At 39.6% G+C, this 15,838-nt stretch overlaps 1 protein-coding gene across 13 annotated transcripts in view; it reads right to left on the reverse strand.

Moving 5' to 3' along the window:
* Positions 1 to 15,838, reverse strand: part of LOC114065692 (rap1 GTPase-activating protein 1-like) — a 47,058-nt gene that overhangs the window by 27,420 nt on the left and 3,800 nt on the right. For 12 of the 13 annotated variants that reach the window (XR_003573029.1, XR_003573028.1, XR_003573030.1 and 9 more), the window contains exons 2-6: positions 12,385 to 12,481; positions 11,909 to 11,944; positions 6,603 to 6,650; positions 5,492 to 5,530; positions 5,188 to 5,379 (exon numbers count right to left, since the gene is read on the reverse strand). Coding sequence is in view for 10 of the 13 variants with exons in the window: in XM_027899776.1 (XP_027755577.1) it covers positions 5,188 to 5,379; positions 5,492 to 5,530; positions 6,603 to 6,650; positions 11,909 to 11,944; positions 12,385 to 12,481 (412 nt within the window). In the remaining 3 variants the exon portion in view is untranslated. The remainder of the gene's footprint in view (positions 1 to 5,187; positions 5,380 to 5,491; positions 5,531 to 6,602; positions 6,651 to 11,908; positions 11,945 to 12,384; positions 12,482 to 15,838) is intronic. The other variant, XM_027899777.1, reaches the window with a different exon arrangement.

The following is a 15,838-nucleotide window of genomic DNA, read 5'->3' on the forward strand; positions in this document are numbered from 1 at the left end:
CGAAGCACCGAGACTGAGTTTATGCTTTCAGCAAACTGTCCAAACTTAATGAATTTTAGGTATAAGCACAGAGAGACCAATGAAAACGTCATGCAGGGGATTTGGTTCTCTTTGGATTAGATTAGTATCTTAATCTTTTGCTGATAATGAGAACTTCCGTTGAAAGTGGCAGTAGTACATTTCAGTATTTAGCCTCCAACCCAGAGGAGTACAGTGAGATTGGTATGGTACTTCTGAGCTAGCAATGATGAAAGTTGAGGTCAGGCTCCTCAGCAAAGCAAAGTAATATAAATAAAACAAAACAAAGACTCACAAAACCATTATCATCTCAGCTACCCTATAGCAGGCAGAATTATCAGTGCCTTCTTATGCCTTGGGACCATGAAAATCAGAAGAAAGTCATACAGCAATCTGCTGACAGTAGATCAAGAATGTGCCCACAGAGACCTGCAGTACAGAACAGTTTACAGAACAGGAGAAAAATGAAGGCTTTCTTTTAGTATCTTTTATAGACAAATCCTGGGATTTTCCAAATCCCAGACGATGTACCTCAAGATATCTAGATAGATTTCCCTTTCGTGTTTCTGTAGGAAAAAAGAAGCTCTATCTACTTACTGTGAAGTCAGATACTCCCAGAACATAAAATATACACACTGAATTCAGGGGGGAGCTTGATTCCCAAATTCCACTTGTCAACAGTTTCACAGAGAAGACTCACCAACTACTGTCTTGTTTGTTGATGTGTTTTCTAATGATGGTGTTACTCATCACCAACTTACTTGAAAGATATAATTAAAGTATTCTGCACATGTTTCAGTGTGTACAGATTCTGTCCTCATGTATACCGGTGGCTTTATGCTGTTTGGTTTGTAGAAGTGATCTTCTCAGCCTAACTGCAAAGTGTTTGTCATGGTCAAATTCAGTAGAGGAGAGAGATAAAACACTTCTACCATGCAAATGGGCTGTTCTACCACCAGCCATCAAGAATCAGAGTCAACCTGACAAGACGGCCAGGGAGAATGAAGTCAGAAACCAGGACTGCAAAACTCAGAGGGAGCATCACAGGAAGCACTGTATGAAAGCATATGAGCATTATCCTCACGCATAACAGAAAAGTGAGACAGTAAGTTGTATTCAGTTGCACAGTCAAAGCTTGCACAATTTGAAATGTGTTCTGTGAAAGGATTACTCCAGACTCAATAGATTAGTAAGAACTCAATGGGAGCAAAAAGTAATTTGATCCAAAATGGTTGCTAATCTGCCAGTTCTTTCCTCAGCCTTTTGTCTAGAAAATACAGAAGGTCTGTTCTGGCTTGCAGACCTCTCTCAATACACTGGTGAAACTGCCTTTTGCTGTCTACACAATTTTTTGTATTAGTCATAGCTCTGACTCACTGTGAAATAAAAGATACTTCTCCTGACATACTCTGGTATCTAAGTAGATGCAGCCAACTAGAAGTTAGCAGACATGAACCGATTCTCTCTTTGAAACAAAAAAAGGAATAAGCAAGACTACAGTCACTACCCTGAACCTCAATGTGAAGATGAAACTATTCAACTTCTTTAATTATTAAAGATATCATTGTCCTCATTTCTTTTCTGAGACGGGAAAAAGCCAACATCCAGAACTGCCCTGCTACTGACTGATGGACAAAAGGTTTCACAGCTGATCAAACGAGAGAGTCTGAAAAAGTTAAAATGTGAGTAAAGAGCAGCAAAGAGGCAGAGTAATATGGCCTCTAGCTGCACTGTTCAAATCCCATAAATTGACTTGTGTGATCTGTCACGCGAGTCAGTGACAGTGGCTGAACTTACCTGTCCATGGAAAGAAAAGGTGAGATCAAAGGAAGCCACAAAGGACAGTTTATTTCTTCTCATCTTGACTTTCAGGACACTAATAGATTTTTGGGATGTGAATAAGAATCAGGTGTGGTAGTCACTGTGACCAAGGACAGAAGGACAGAGTAGCTGAGCAATAGACAGATTCAAGGAGCAAAACAAGAGCATGTTCAGTGGTCATGTTCAGCAGGTTCAGCTGAAGTCTAGAATCAAAACCCATAAATGAAGTCATATGCTAAGGTGGATGGCCAAGACAGGCTGTTAAGGAAAAATATGGCACAATGACAACAAAAGTCAGGACTAGAAGGCAGAGCAAAAGACAAGGAGCCAAAACCTGAGGTTAGCTGCGGCCAAAAGTAACACTGAGCTGTGAAGACCAGAAATCAAGACGCCTTTTAGTGAGACTTCTAAGCCAGACCCTGGCAGATTTGACACTTTGAGATCTCAGTTGTTTTGGAGACCGGGCTATCAGCTCTGCAGGCAACGTAACTGGGCAGAGCTGCATAAAAAGTTGCAATCTTCACAGGGGAATGGGCACTAGAATTAGTGGAAGTCTTAAAATAACTGAATTTTTTTCAAAGCTACTCTGGCTGTGTAGCTTGATCCTGAATGTAAGCCTGGGTTTTAAACTGAGACCTGAGTAATTACATGTATTTATAAACCTGTAACGTCCTCACTACAGTTTTCTTTTTCCTCTGTGATTTTCTTTCTCTGTAAAAACACAGGCAACAGAAGGCAGACTCAGAGACCTTCAATGGACAACAGCATTTATCGTTAGCTGTCCTGATACTAAGAGATGAACCATCAAAAGACTTTATAGTTAATACTGAAGATTCTCAGTGGTGACAAGATACCCTGGAGCTGAGATGACCTATAGATAGGTACAAATTTGTTCAGCCATAGAAGCGGTTTCTGTAACATTTAATGTAGTTTGAAAGGAAGGTTTGGATTTCAAACAGACCTCTGAGAAAAGAATTAGGTATCTTCCGTGGGTCCAAGGGAAAAGACTAACTGACAGTTTGTCTCAGAAGTTATAAAGCTATTAGGACATCTGCCATCTGCAGCAACAGTACTTTAACCAGCACAAAGAAAGGACAACGTAATGAAGAAATACATGATCACATATGAAAGCTTCTCTCATCAGCAATGCCAGCCTCAAGTGCTTGTGAAACTGCACCTTAAGTTTCTTTGACTGGCAGTTCCAATGTCTCTCTTTATTAAATCCTTCCTGGCTTCAGGCTACTTCTCTTTACTATAGCTTTGAAAAACAAAGTAGACATGGAATTATTCCCAAAGTATAAGACATAAGGTTTTACAGTATAAGACATAAGGTTTTTTTCATCATATAAAATACAGAGCATTATGCAAAGAAAAGGAACTGAGCTATGGCTTGTGTGTCCTACCGCTTTTTTTGAAGGTTGTTTTAGAGGGTCTGCTACAAAACGCTCTGCAAAAAGAGTCAAAAGAATTGTCTGAGTGACTTGTATATGCACACCCATGCATAACACAGACATGCATATAAAGTTTGTAATACCACACACAATGCTCTAATTTCCCACCTTTTTTAAAGGATACTCCCCAAACCATTTGGCTCTGCCTCTCCCACCACATGATGCTTTTGAACTCTTCTTCAGCTAAGAACTGTTTGCCATTATTCAAAGCTTGAAAGAGAACTTTCTTGACATTGCTGAAATAACCCTCCCATGTACTCAGCAAGAAAAGGACTCAATCCACACAGAATCAAAATCATTAGTATCACAAACTTTGCACCGAAGACATAGTCATCTAGACAAAAAGCTCTGAGCTCCCTCCTTACCTAAGCCTTTAAACCATTAGGTAAAGTTTTCTCTTAGGTTGAGTTTTCTGTGACAAGAGTCCTGTTCACCCTGTTCTTTTCTGAGACTGGCTTGCTCAAAAACTTGCATGTTTAACTGAACACAGACACACATTCATATCAATAAAGGCAAAGAATAAAACACTGGACACTAGAAAAGGAATTATATAGGAAAGAAGAGATTTTCTGTAGTACTGAGGCACTGATGGTTGGGCACTCTGCAAATGCAAAGTCTGATCTCATACTGGAAGATTTTTGCAAATGCAAAATCCTGGATCTCACTTGGAAGGAATAACGATGATATGGCCCTGTTTGAGCAGGAGTATGGACAAGATGAGCTCCAGAGGACCCTTCCAACCTCAACTGTTTTGTGATATCAGGTCAGGAGTGAATTCTACAATCAGACTGAAAAAAATAATATCCCAATTTGCCTCTCATGCTATCTGCCTCTGGAAGCCTTCAAGCAAAATCCCAAATTTAACATGACATAAAAATAATTACAGTTGGCATAATGAAAGCTTTCAGAAAGTTGCAGGATAAATGTCCATTAACAGATTGCACAGCAGATCTGCCAGTCTTGAAAGTAAGCCTCCAGGAAGGCTTTTTTTTCCTAATTACTTATAAATTATATTAATATCAGTTTTCAGTGTTGCATACCACACAACATCATTCAAACAAGCACAACTAGTGCTGGGGACCTCCTCAAAACTCCACCTATTCCTGTTTTTGAACTTACTGAGCAGTCATTGAGGGAGATCACTGCATAAGCAGCATGAGTACACCTGTCAGGCTTTCTTATCTCCTTATACCATGAACTGAATCTCAGAAGAGATCACAGGTTGTTCTCACTTGTTCTTGATGGCTAATATCATCCTTAGATCCAGTGTGGTAATCAACCAACTCACTAAGTAGGCCAAATCAGATGAACCTTAATGGCCAGCCAGCAAACATACACTTTATAAGGCCAAGCTTTGTTTCTCTGTGTGTCAAATTGGATTTTTCGAAGTCAAGGAGCATTTAGCATCAAGCTCACTTAAATCAACAACTAGAAAACACACATTCCAGTTTCATCATATACATTCTGCAATGACCATACACTGAGGAAAACAGACCATTTTACTGAGAGGCTTGCACTGTAAGTGGTGAAGTCCCCTCTAAAATAATACCATCTCCATTTCCAATTTTATTACACTTTTTCCCCCTTGTCATCCCAAGGTTGGTATCTGTACAGGAGCCTCAAAATAGCTTCTTAACCAACTATTATAATTTCCTGTGCAAATCTTTCTCCTCTATTAATGCACAGGATGATGCATATTTCCACATTTCACAAGGGGACAGAACCAACTTAACCCACTACAGGCCATACCACAGTATGGACCTTATTTACATTAATTCAAGACATCATAAGGAATTGAAATGGAGCAGCTCTGCAGTCATTTCTAAGTCCATCAGAAAAAGCCTGAGAAACATTTCAGTCTTGAGGCTGAAAAGAAGGCTCTGAAGGTCATCCTTACCTTTCCCAGAAAATGTTTGCGGTACAGCTTGGCTGTAGGGTCACTTTCCAGTTTCACTTTACCACTCCAGGGAAAGGGTACATCAGACAGAGTTGGACTCAAGCTGGAGACGTTGTGGCTGGTCCCTTCAATCCAGTAGCCCCCAAACTGGGGTAAGATAATGAGAGGATATGGCCACCCCTTTTGTAATACCTATTCAGAAGGACAGAGAGCATCAAAACTGACATGCCAATAAGCTGGAAGCGAATAAGCTGAAAAACCAATAATGTCCAAGATAAAACAGAGGAGAGTAGTACTACCTCACCTCATGGATGCTAGGGTAAGGAATATACTCCTCTTCTGTCTGAAATCAGAAGAGACCATTAGCAAAACCATGTGACATCTTTTAAAGTGTTATGCTCTTGTGATGGTGAAAGCTATGCCCTCAGTTTCCATTCTGCCCTAGGTCATCTTTAGAGTTTCACTTCAGGATTAAAGGTTAGACTCCATTTCCAAGGTCCCAGCATTGTAATGTAGAACTTTGAGAACAATAAATTCGGGAGTCAAGATTTTACCCATCTTCCTCCTTGAAACCACAGAATATAGGCATGCAAAATGTGGAGGAAGCCAAACTACAGGCAAATTCAATGTGGTTAGAGGAGTTAGCTTCTATCCTTTCCTTCCACACAGTGTTAGACAGCTACTGTTCTTCTGCAGACAGAGATGACAGCAGGAATAGTAGAAATAGTACTATTATTTACAGTGAGACTGAGGTTTTGCCAACTCCATGGCTAGATCTGTGGTATACAACCACAAGTGCTGAAGCATGACTGAGGGAACAGGAGCAGTATCTGAACCACTTTATGTCAGTTGGATGCCCCTTCCATCACCATGAAGACCACTATCTCTGTCAGAACTGAGCTGTATCAATTCTCTATGTGGCTTTTTTTAAAGGTTATTCCAAGACTAAAATCAAGGTCAAATTTGATTTTAAGGTTACTGAGCCAGAGCTGAGACTGAAGAAATGGAGAGGAAGAGCTGAGGATTTTAAGATGAGAATCTGTTCTTATTGGCCAAATACTGAGCGAAACTGAACAGCTTTCTAGGAGTATTGCTATGAGTGCTCAAGCAGACTACTGAAATAAATGCAATCTGGTTTCATGGATATTATTATAGCTCTTATATTGACTAAATTTAAGAAATTACTTAGGCAAAACTAAGACTGCCAATAATAATAAACACTTATTAGAACCATTAAATTAGAAAAAAGAAAGTGTTAATTCTATTTCAGCTACATAGTTTCACCCTTTTGTGCAGCAACTAGGAAAAAAAAAGAAAAGAAAAAAGGTATTCTAAGATGAAAATTAACTACAAGCCAGGTCAGTAATTATCTGCCATTCTCAGCAATTTAAGAGGCAACAACGACTTGACCTGACCTTGAGAGGAGCTGGAAGGGAACATCTTTGTTCATCCAGACGACTCCCCTGGAAACATAAAGTCATAGACAGTGAATCCTGTATTTTGGCATGTCTGTTTCACTTACCCTCTGTGTCCTTCTCCATATACTCAATATGCATATTTTGTCTCTCTGCATACTCTTCTATTTTATGCAAGTTTGAAAGTTTGAATAAACAAGAGCAGGAAAGCTAGAACTTGGCTAGTCCTCTAGTTTGGCATTAAAATTGAAAGGCTACCCCCAAACTTACAACTCATAAAAAGCAGAGAGCTGGGAGATATCAAAACCAGTCTCCCAAACTGATTCTCTTATTTGATTCTCTAATCTCTTCTAGTTACTTTATTTCCTATCTCAACCAATATAAAAAAGTGGAAGAGGTAAAGATAGAACACAAAAGAACAGTATTTCCGACCATTCTTTCCTGTTCTACTCTTCCTTCTCCCTTGAAGATACTGTCAGGCAAAGCATCGAGAGCCTCAGAGCAACGTTCAGAGAAGCAAAAAACACTTCATTTGAGCATTAAACGAGAAGCCCTTTTCTTATCAAGCAGTTCATGTGCCTTGCTTCCATCCACGTATGGGAACAAATCTCCATCTTGGAGGTTTGGCAGAAAATCAGAGCTGCTCTCCATCCAAACATTTGACTAGTGCAACAGACTCTTGAAGGCAAAAAGGAGCCACACAGTGAAACCATGTACATCTGCTTTTCCAGGCACCGTTACCATAAGGTGGGTTGGAATTGCAAGGCAAAAGGCTATTGGATGCCTGTTTCTTCCTGAATCAGGAGCTGGCATCCAGACTTGATTCTCTTTCTTTAAGGTTATTCCATCCTCTGCCTTTTCACCATGGCAAAGGAGCTCACTTCCACCACACCTCTGCAGCAGAAGCCCATGAGAACAGGAAAATTTAATTGAGAATAACCCCAACACAGAGCATAGGCCCAGCACAGAAGAAGCAAAAAAGAGATGGGCAGTCAACAGGTCATAGTCCAAGTGGGCATCACAGACAGAAGAGTAAGAGGCAAAATTTGCATTGTCAGACAGGAACCTGAAAACCAGGATTTAAGTTGAAGCTTTCTCTTACACACAATACATGAGTATTCAACTACTGCCACCTAAATCTTGTAACTCTCATACCAGAACATGATGCTGAGACTACATTTTTATACACCATCAGCGACTGCTTAATGGAGTGGCTAATGAGGGATTCCAGACAGGATAGGCAGCTCTCAACTGTGTTTTGAAAATAAGCAGGATGTGATTTATAACAGCTATGCCTATGCACGTATTCTACAGTGGAACTAGCTTTTAAATGAGATTCTGGTAGAAATACGTAAATCTCAGAAGAGCTCTACAGTGGAAACTTAGGAGGCTTAAGAGCAGAAGTTTTGGCCCAATGTTCCATCTGTATAGGGTGCAAAAACTGCTATCACAGCAACAACAGTGACATTAAGAAACAGCAACCTTACATTGAGGATTATTAATAATCAGGGTGCTCCTTGCAGGAGCAACAAAGAGAAAAAAAAAAAGGAAACAACTCCCAAGACATCTATTTCACATAAAAATGAGGCTTTGGAAAAATGAGAAAGGTTATTGAAAATACATAAAAAAGAGTCATTAAAAAAAGCTAAACCTTAATGAAATGACAAGGAGACAGACTTTGAGCTCACAACAAATGTTTAACATCTTAAAAAAACTTTTAGGAAAACCAGAAGTAAAACAGCATGGCTAAACTCCAGGGTAAGGGAAACTAGTAGTAGATGCATGAGGTCATTCTTCCTAAGTTTGAATTCGAGTTCAATCACAAAAAGGAGCAGTAACAACAAATTTTAGTTGATTAAAGATAGAAACACAGTACAGCATGCAAGGAACAATCAGGAGACAACAAAATAGAAAACAAAATTGAATTCCTTAACTGTATTATGAGAAAGCAGCTTTGAATAGTATCTACAGAGTGACACAGGATCAAACTACAAAAGCTGAGCTTTGAGAGAGTTATACCATCACCACCCACCTGCCCCATTTGTCTTTTCAACCAGGGATTCTAAACGAATACCAGCTTGGAACCTTTCATAGGGAAACTTCAGAGGACTTGTTTTGAATTGTGCTATTACTATACAGCAAACAAAATGAACAACAAAATACCAGGCCATACACAGAAAGCAGCCACAGCCTTCTGCAACTAACTCTGGAAAGTACTGGGACAAACTTGCTGTGCACCACGGGATTTCCGCACATGGAAATGGAGATTGGGAAACTGCAATTTTCTAATATTTGTCTCCCCTCATTTTTGACAGATCTGATAACTGCAAAAACTTTCCAGTTTCAAAGGAGATCCTGGTAGGAGACCAGTATCTCAGCAAGGCCTGAGGGAAAACTTCCTGATCTGCTGTAAAAAAGCTGCTGTTGTATCCTCTGCAGAGAGCAGAAGAATGTACCAGCACATTCCATGACTCTGCACTGTTAAGGGAGCTCCTGGTAGTCGGGGAGTAGAAGACAAAGATCTAAATCTACTAACCTCTCCTTTAGAGTGAAGCTTAAAATACTGGCAAAGATCTAATGGTGCCATGGGCAAAGCTTTATTTTAAGGGGTAACTGCAGGAAATATACAACATAAGTTATTGGAAGTGTCAGAGCATGGGCAGACCAATTTATTGATGATTACTGTCATCAGCCACTGGTTGAGATATCCTTCTGGTTTTGGTCCAGTTTGGCTTGCATTACTGCCTTTAAGGAAAGGCTTTTCCTCACTGTTTCCCTGGGTGGCCTACTGAAGACAGCATCAGCCTGGGAATCTGATATTCCCAAGGTCTTGTACAGGGGAAACACCTGGCCTGAGCAAGATGAGAGAATGAATGGCAGAGAAGAAACTGTCCAGACCCAGAGGCCGGTCCAACATGGCATAACAATGCTACAGTCATATTTTTCATAGGGAAAAAGGCGTGTCTTGAGGGGACTAGTACAAAACAGACAACTTGGATACAAAAGGGGATACGAAAAAACATGACAGTAGCTGTGAGAAAATAAGACTGAAAAAATATGCAAAAACTAAAAAATAATGCAGAACAGAGGTAGTGAACAAAAGCAGTTAAGTCAAGAGGGATTGGCTATGCAAACATGAAAAATCTGGGTTTACTGGTTGAAATAAAACTTTCTTGTTTTTCAAATACTTGCACTGCAAAGCAATCTAGGAACAACATAGTACCATGTGTCCTTAACAAAGCGATTACTGTGACTTCACTACATCTGGAAGCATGGAAAAAAGTGGCCAATAGCCCATTTACTTCCAAGTCCAACTAAAATTGAAAGGAAAAAAAGAAAAAGAAAAAAAAAGGCAAACGTCTCTCCCAGATCTTGGGGCTCGGTTTCACTTTAAAAAGAGAGCACAACTTTACCTGTTAATTCATCACACACAATACAAAATGGCTATGCTAATTGTCAGTAATGCAATTAGTCTCCAAACCAATTGTTAAAATACTCAAAAATCAATTCTATCCTGTAGCTTTGCTGTTGTTATTCTACAAGAGAAATGTTCAAGTCTCCTGCTTTGCTTTTTACTCACTTTGACTGCTAATGAAAATCCCACATTTCATTTTCAAGACTGATTCAACAAATCTAAAGGATTGTCAGAGTCAAATGGAAAGAGAAAGCAAAAAAACCAACCAAACAAAAAAATTAATTTATAAATTAGTAAAAATACAAAGAAAAATCACAATAAATATTAAAACAAAATATCAAGGGAGTTTTTTCTTTTGGAAAACATCTCTCGTCTTTCAAAAAACTTCTGTCATGCTCACACAGCAAGTATTAATTCTAGTGCAAGTCAGATGACAAAACAAGCTAAATTAGAAAAAAACAAACTACTATACAGTCTTAACAATGGGCAGCTAAGAAAACAACACAGATGCAAAATTAAGCGGTCTGCATATGTTGGAAATTCTTATCAGGTTTATGTTATCTAACTAAAAAGGTGCAAATCCAGTCAGAGACTTCTCATATGGTAAACTGGGAGCTGAGAAACACTGAGAATCTTAAACAACAGTCTTCCAGTAAGGGACATCTGATATTGACTCTTCTCTCTACAGATTTCAAAAGGACTAAAAAGGACTGTCACACCTTTTAACATGAGTTTGAACTGAAGCAGCACTGCATGCTCAAGCTTACTTTCCGGCACAGAGTTAAATGAGCCAGGCACACTTACAGAGCTTGTTATTCTAAATCACTGAGAATAGACTCCAAACATAGTTTGAATGTCAGTACAGTGGTTACAAGGCCTGTGTCTGTCTAACACGAATATATAGCAGATATACCTTCAGCCCCTCCCTCCCTCACTCCTCCTTTCTGGTCTGCCAAACAGTACCTCAGGCTCATAATCTATATTCAGCATTTTGCTGCTACCTTTCACCTCCTCACCTTTATGGTCCCACTGAAGTCTTGCATTTTTCTCATACTCATAATTTGATCACTCAAATACCAGAAGAGAAGTTAATTGGTTTTGATAAGTTTAATTCCTGCACATAATAAAAGGCAGGAATTATGTGCCATGTTGTGCGTTATGTTAGGTCAAGATTAACCACGGCATTTTAAAGAAGGTGCACCACTCAGGCAAAATATTGGCAGCTTGCAAGGATGCTCTGAGAACAGACAACGTGAAAAAATTAAAGACTTCATTGTTATATATTTAACACATATAACATACTACTATATTACTATTTCTTTATGTTTGATACAGTTAAAAAGGGAAAGAAACCTAACTCTGCCCTATTTTAATTTTATAACATAATATATGCAACTAAATGCATCTATTTCCATATAAAACTTAAGGCAGAGTCCTTCTATCTTGCACAAGTCAAAGATAGGGCCTACCGTAGTTATTTATTAAACTGTTTGACCTTGCTAAATGCAGTTAGGTCAACAACCAATTAATCACCTGTCATTAGTACCTGCTACCCAGCAGAAACACAGTTTTCTGGAGAAGATGACAGAGATACCTTAAGCAACGTTGATTTTCTCTCAGAATTACACTTCTGAAAAGAACATACAAAATTAGAATAATCTGTGTCTACTGCTTTCATCATGTTGGTTGGGTAAGACAAACATGGAAAAACACTTTTGAAATCCCATTGAAGAGCAGGCATAGGAGCTTGAGCCCAGACAACCTAAACATTCTGCAAGCCCAAATTAAAAGGCACTGGGAGTAAAGTGATGGGACAAATGGCAGCTGCTTATTTGTTTGGCTATAAAAAAATCAAGAGATCCCAAAAGTTGACAGAATTACTTCTCCTTACCTGCATTTTTTCAATCATCTCAAACAAGTCCACAGTCTGAAAAGGAAAAGACAAGAGGGGAAAATAATTAAACATTTGAAGAAGCTAACATTATCTTCTGTTGTTTCTCAGATATTGAAGGAGTTTCTTCCATGTTACTTGCTCACCAAAAGATATGATGGAATTGTTCTTCCTTAGAACTGATAAAATGGACAGAACAACTGGCCAAATTGTCTTCAGCTTGTGTTGCAAAAGCTTGACCTGAAACCTGGTCAGACAGGTATCAGGAATTTCTGTCTTTCAATGGGTCATGCTGACTTGGTATAGTATGGCATAAGAACTGATTAAATGAACAAGTTTAGGATTCTCACAGAAGTAGACTACTATAGCTCTAAGAAACACATGCACACGAGCTTGATTTTAGTCATTCCTTCTGCACACATAACTTTTGTTCAAAGCACACTCCAATCCTCAGCCAGAGGAACACGGACTTTTACCTTGTTGGGGACAGTTGGAGTGAGGGCACATGGAAAGCCTTCAGTGGGAGTGTCTATAACATCGCTGAAACACTGCACTACCTCTTCCTCAGACCTCCTGTAACAGACAGAGGCAGAAGGAAAAAGAAAAAAAAGAAGAAAAAAAGTTTTAACACTTAGAGAATTCAAGACGCCAGCGCTTGCCTGCAGTGTCTCCTTTGTCTTCTGCTTACTATTTCTCTTCCCAGATCATTTCTTACTTATGAGGAAGCTGTCATTTCCTGTGAGAATCCCTGAGATAATTTACCACTTACCGTCTGCAAACATCCTGGATATAACAGCAAAAATCTTCTGGCCCTGACTGCTCTGTCTCTGTTCACACACAATATTTTCCTCACAACTGTCATGTAAGTGCTGAATGGTCTGTCTTTGCCAAGTTCCTCTTCCATCATGGATTTGCAGCAGACTAAAGAATCATAAGGTCTCACAAGCAGCTTTGTGTTCAGATTTTGGAACCATATTAGAAGAGATGAAAGTTCTGAAATATCACCAAAATCAACATCTAAAGGACAGCCCCAGTTGCCACAGCCTGAGAATTAAGTCTCCAAGACAGGAGCATAACAGAGCTGGCGTGAGATCAGAACTGATACACCCTGCAGGAGAGATGCAGGCACGGTTCTGTGTTACTTCTGCCAGTAAAGTCAGAGTGCAGATTAGGTGGGCTTTTGCCTACCCACCTGCTATGGAAAATATATTATTACTACGGCCCCTGCTGGAGCAGTAGTGTGTACAAACAGCAGCAGCACTACATTTGATTTCATAGAAGAGGAAATAAAATACAACACAAATAACGCATTGTAGTTCAAAAGACATACATACTATTCTTGTGTAGTCATGTCTGAGATTGCCCTGACCCAGGTGCAGCACCTTGCACTTCAACTTGTTGAACTTCACAAGGGTCCCACGGGACCACTTCTTGAGCTTGTCCAGATCCCTCTGGATGGTCCCTTTCTGCTGTTGGGTCAATCCTACTGCTCAGCAGTTGGAGGTATAACATATTTCTGTAATCATGAAGCTACTCTATCACAAGCTCCAAGAATCATAATGCTCACCCATGCTCTGACAATTCACAATTTATTTTAGTGGCCCAATGGCATCACATAACTTGCATATAGGCTCATCTACACAAAGCAACACAATGCTTCCATCCCACATCATAAAACTGGAGATGAGAGAGATCTGTGTAATGCATGTAGAGATTAAAGCCATAAAATATCTGGGAGGGAAGATGTAGGAGTTTGTCTTAACAATCCTAAATAAATATTGAAATAACTTGATGGCAAATGTATTTTAAATGAATATTAATATTATACTAATACATGCTTTATTCATCATCTTATCATTTACTTGGGATGAGCAAACTATATGTCCAAGGCAGTACAAGAATGATCTTCATTGTTTCTTTTAAAAACCTGAAGTTTCAATTCTGTGAGCCCTAAAAAGGTAAGAGCTTAATTTGATAAATTCTCATTTTCGGAAAGAAATGTAATAGTTGAACTTTTTATGCAACTGGATGCCCTGGGGCCTTGTTGCATGCTTCAGTGTTTTCTTTGGCATGTCACTGGGTTGAATGCTGAATCATTCAGTCAAGAGTTAAATACACACCTGCATCATGGAAATCTGGCAGCTCCTACATGAGATCACTCTGTCCAGTACTACCCCTGTTCTCTCACCATAAATTCATCTCTACACTTTGGACTGACTGGAGAATTTTGTGCAGCAACTGCTCCTTTACTGTTGAATCCTAATACAGTTCTATTGTCAAAAAGAGTCCAGCAGAGACCAAAATCATCACTCTTATCATACACTTAAGAGATGTTAAAAATTCTGTAATTATCCTAGATTAGGAATGTGCCGACAGACTTTAGAAATTGACTACTTGGATTTCATTATATCTTTTATAAAATGTCACAAAAATGTGGAGCCATTTTAACTACTGCTTGAAAACCTACTTGTGATTTTTTAACTTCTGGAATGAAAAGCACTGAGCTTTACTAGAGAACATACTTCTTTTCAAACTGGAACTTCAAACTCTTTGACCACAGAAAAGAAGAATATCATCCTTCTGAAAAAGAAAAGCAATTCTGGAATCTGGGAGTGGAATATTTATGTGCAAATGTATAGTTGTATATTTTTAGGAAACGGCAACTAGGGGAGGCAAAGGGCCTGGAAAATGCTGAAGTCTAAAGTAGGATTTTGCTATTGACATTAACCAGTGCATTAATTTCCAGTGGGTAGCCAAACTAAACATAGGTACCGCTGATCCACTGCCAAAGACTCCACTCTCCATTCTGAAATAGTGTTGGAAGCACCTTTGCAGACCTCTAAGCCACTATCTCCACACACACACAACTCTGCTCAGGCCCTGTATTCCTGTCTTGCAGCATCCTGTTATTTCAGTCTTTGGATCCCTCTGTACAGCTCTCAAAATCGTTGCTATCTGCTTCAGCTGAACCAGTTCAAGAACCAAGTCAATGCAAATATTTGTTCTAAGAAACATACTAATTAGACTTGACAGAATTTCATACATCCTTTCATAAGTATTCCAGAGGTAAAGGAGATATACTGCACTCTAAAAGACAAGTGCCCCAAATCCTCAGGTAACTATTTTCCTAGAAGTTCACAGGGAAGCAAGTGTATAGCTATCGTAAATACTTCTGCTAAACTGGAAGCCTTCCAGTAGGAGAAATACTACAGCATGATTTGCAGCTATCTATGGAACGACAGTCAGTAAAATAACTGGCGTCACAGCCTGATAGGATAGTGAGACGTTAATATGTGTTTTAAATCCCTCACTAGAAGGGGTAGGCAATTCAGAAGAACTGAAGGGAATGTGAAACAAAAGCAGGCCTGAAATACTCATAAGGGAAATACTGAGCAACCACTTCTTGTGAGCAACAGCTTCTGCTCTTTCTCTCTCGTTTCTCCCTCATAGACACATTTGGTCTACCAAATATGATTGATTGTGATTATTTGTCTTCAGTGAAGACACCTGAAAACGTGACACGGATAGCCCCACCTTCAAGCACCTGTACAGCTTTGAAATTTGCTTACACACAGATTCATAAAACTCAAGGAATTACTGTACAGAACTAGGAAACGGAAACAATCAGTACAGATGAGATGTGGTTTGCTCTCAGGTGGTCACAAACTTTCTGCTCGTAAGACCACGATTTCCAGTGAGGAACCTCACTTCCAGCCACACTCCCCCCAGTTCCTGCCCCTCGCGTGGAGGCCACTGTTCCCACTTGTGGGCTGCCCATACCCTCTGCTCAGGACTTCGTGCAGCCGCAAAGAAGATGGGCAGGGTATCGGGAGGGCCAGCTCTCTCTGCCCACCAGGTACTGCCCTGCGGGGCAGGAGAAAGGAGAACTCTATAGGGAAATTTATCTCGCGCTCCCAGCTCCTGAGAAGT

The sequence above is a fragment of the Empidonax traillii genome, unplaced genomic scaffold, assembly GCF_003031625.1.
Source record: "Empidonax traillii isolate 1590-97213 ecotype Southwest subspecies unplaced genomic scaffold, ASM303162v1 scaffold688:size580741, whole genome shotgun sequence".
Taxonomy (NCBI): domain Eukaryota; kingdom Metazoa; phylum Chordata; class Aves; order Passeriformes; family Tyrannidae; genus Empidonax; species Empidonax traillii.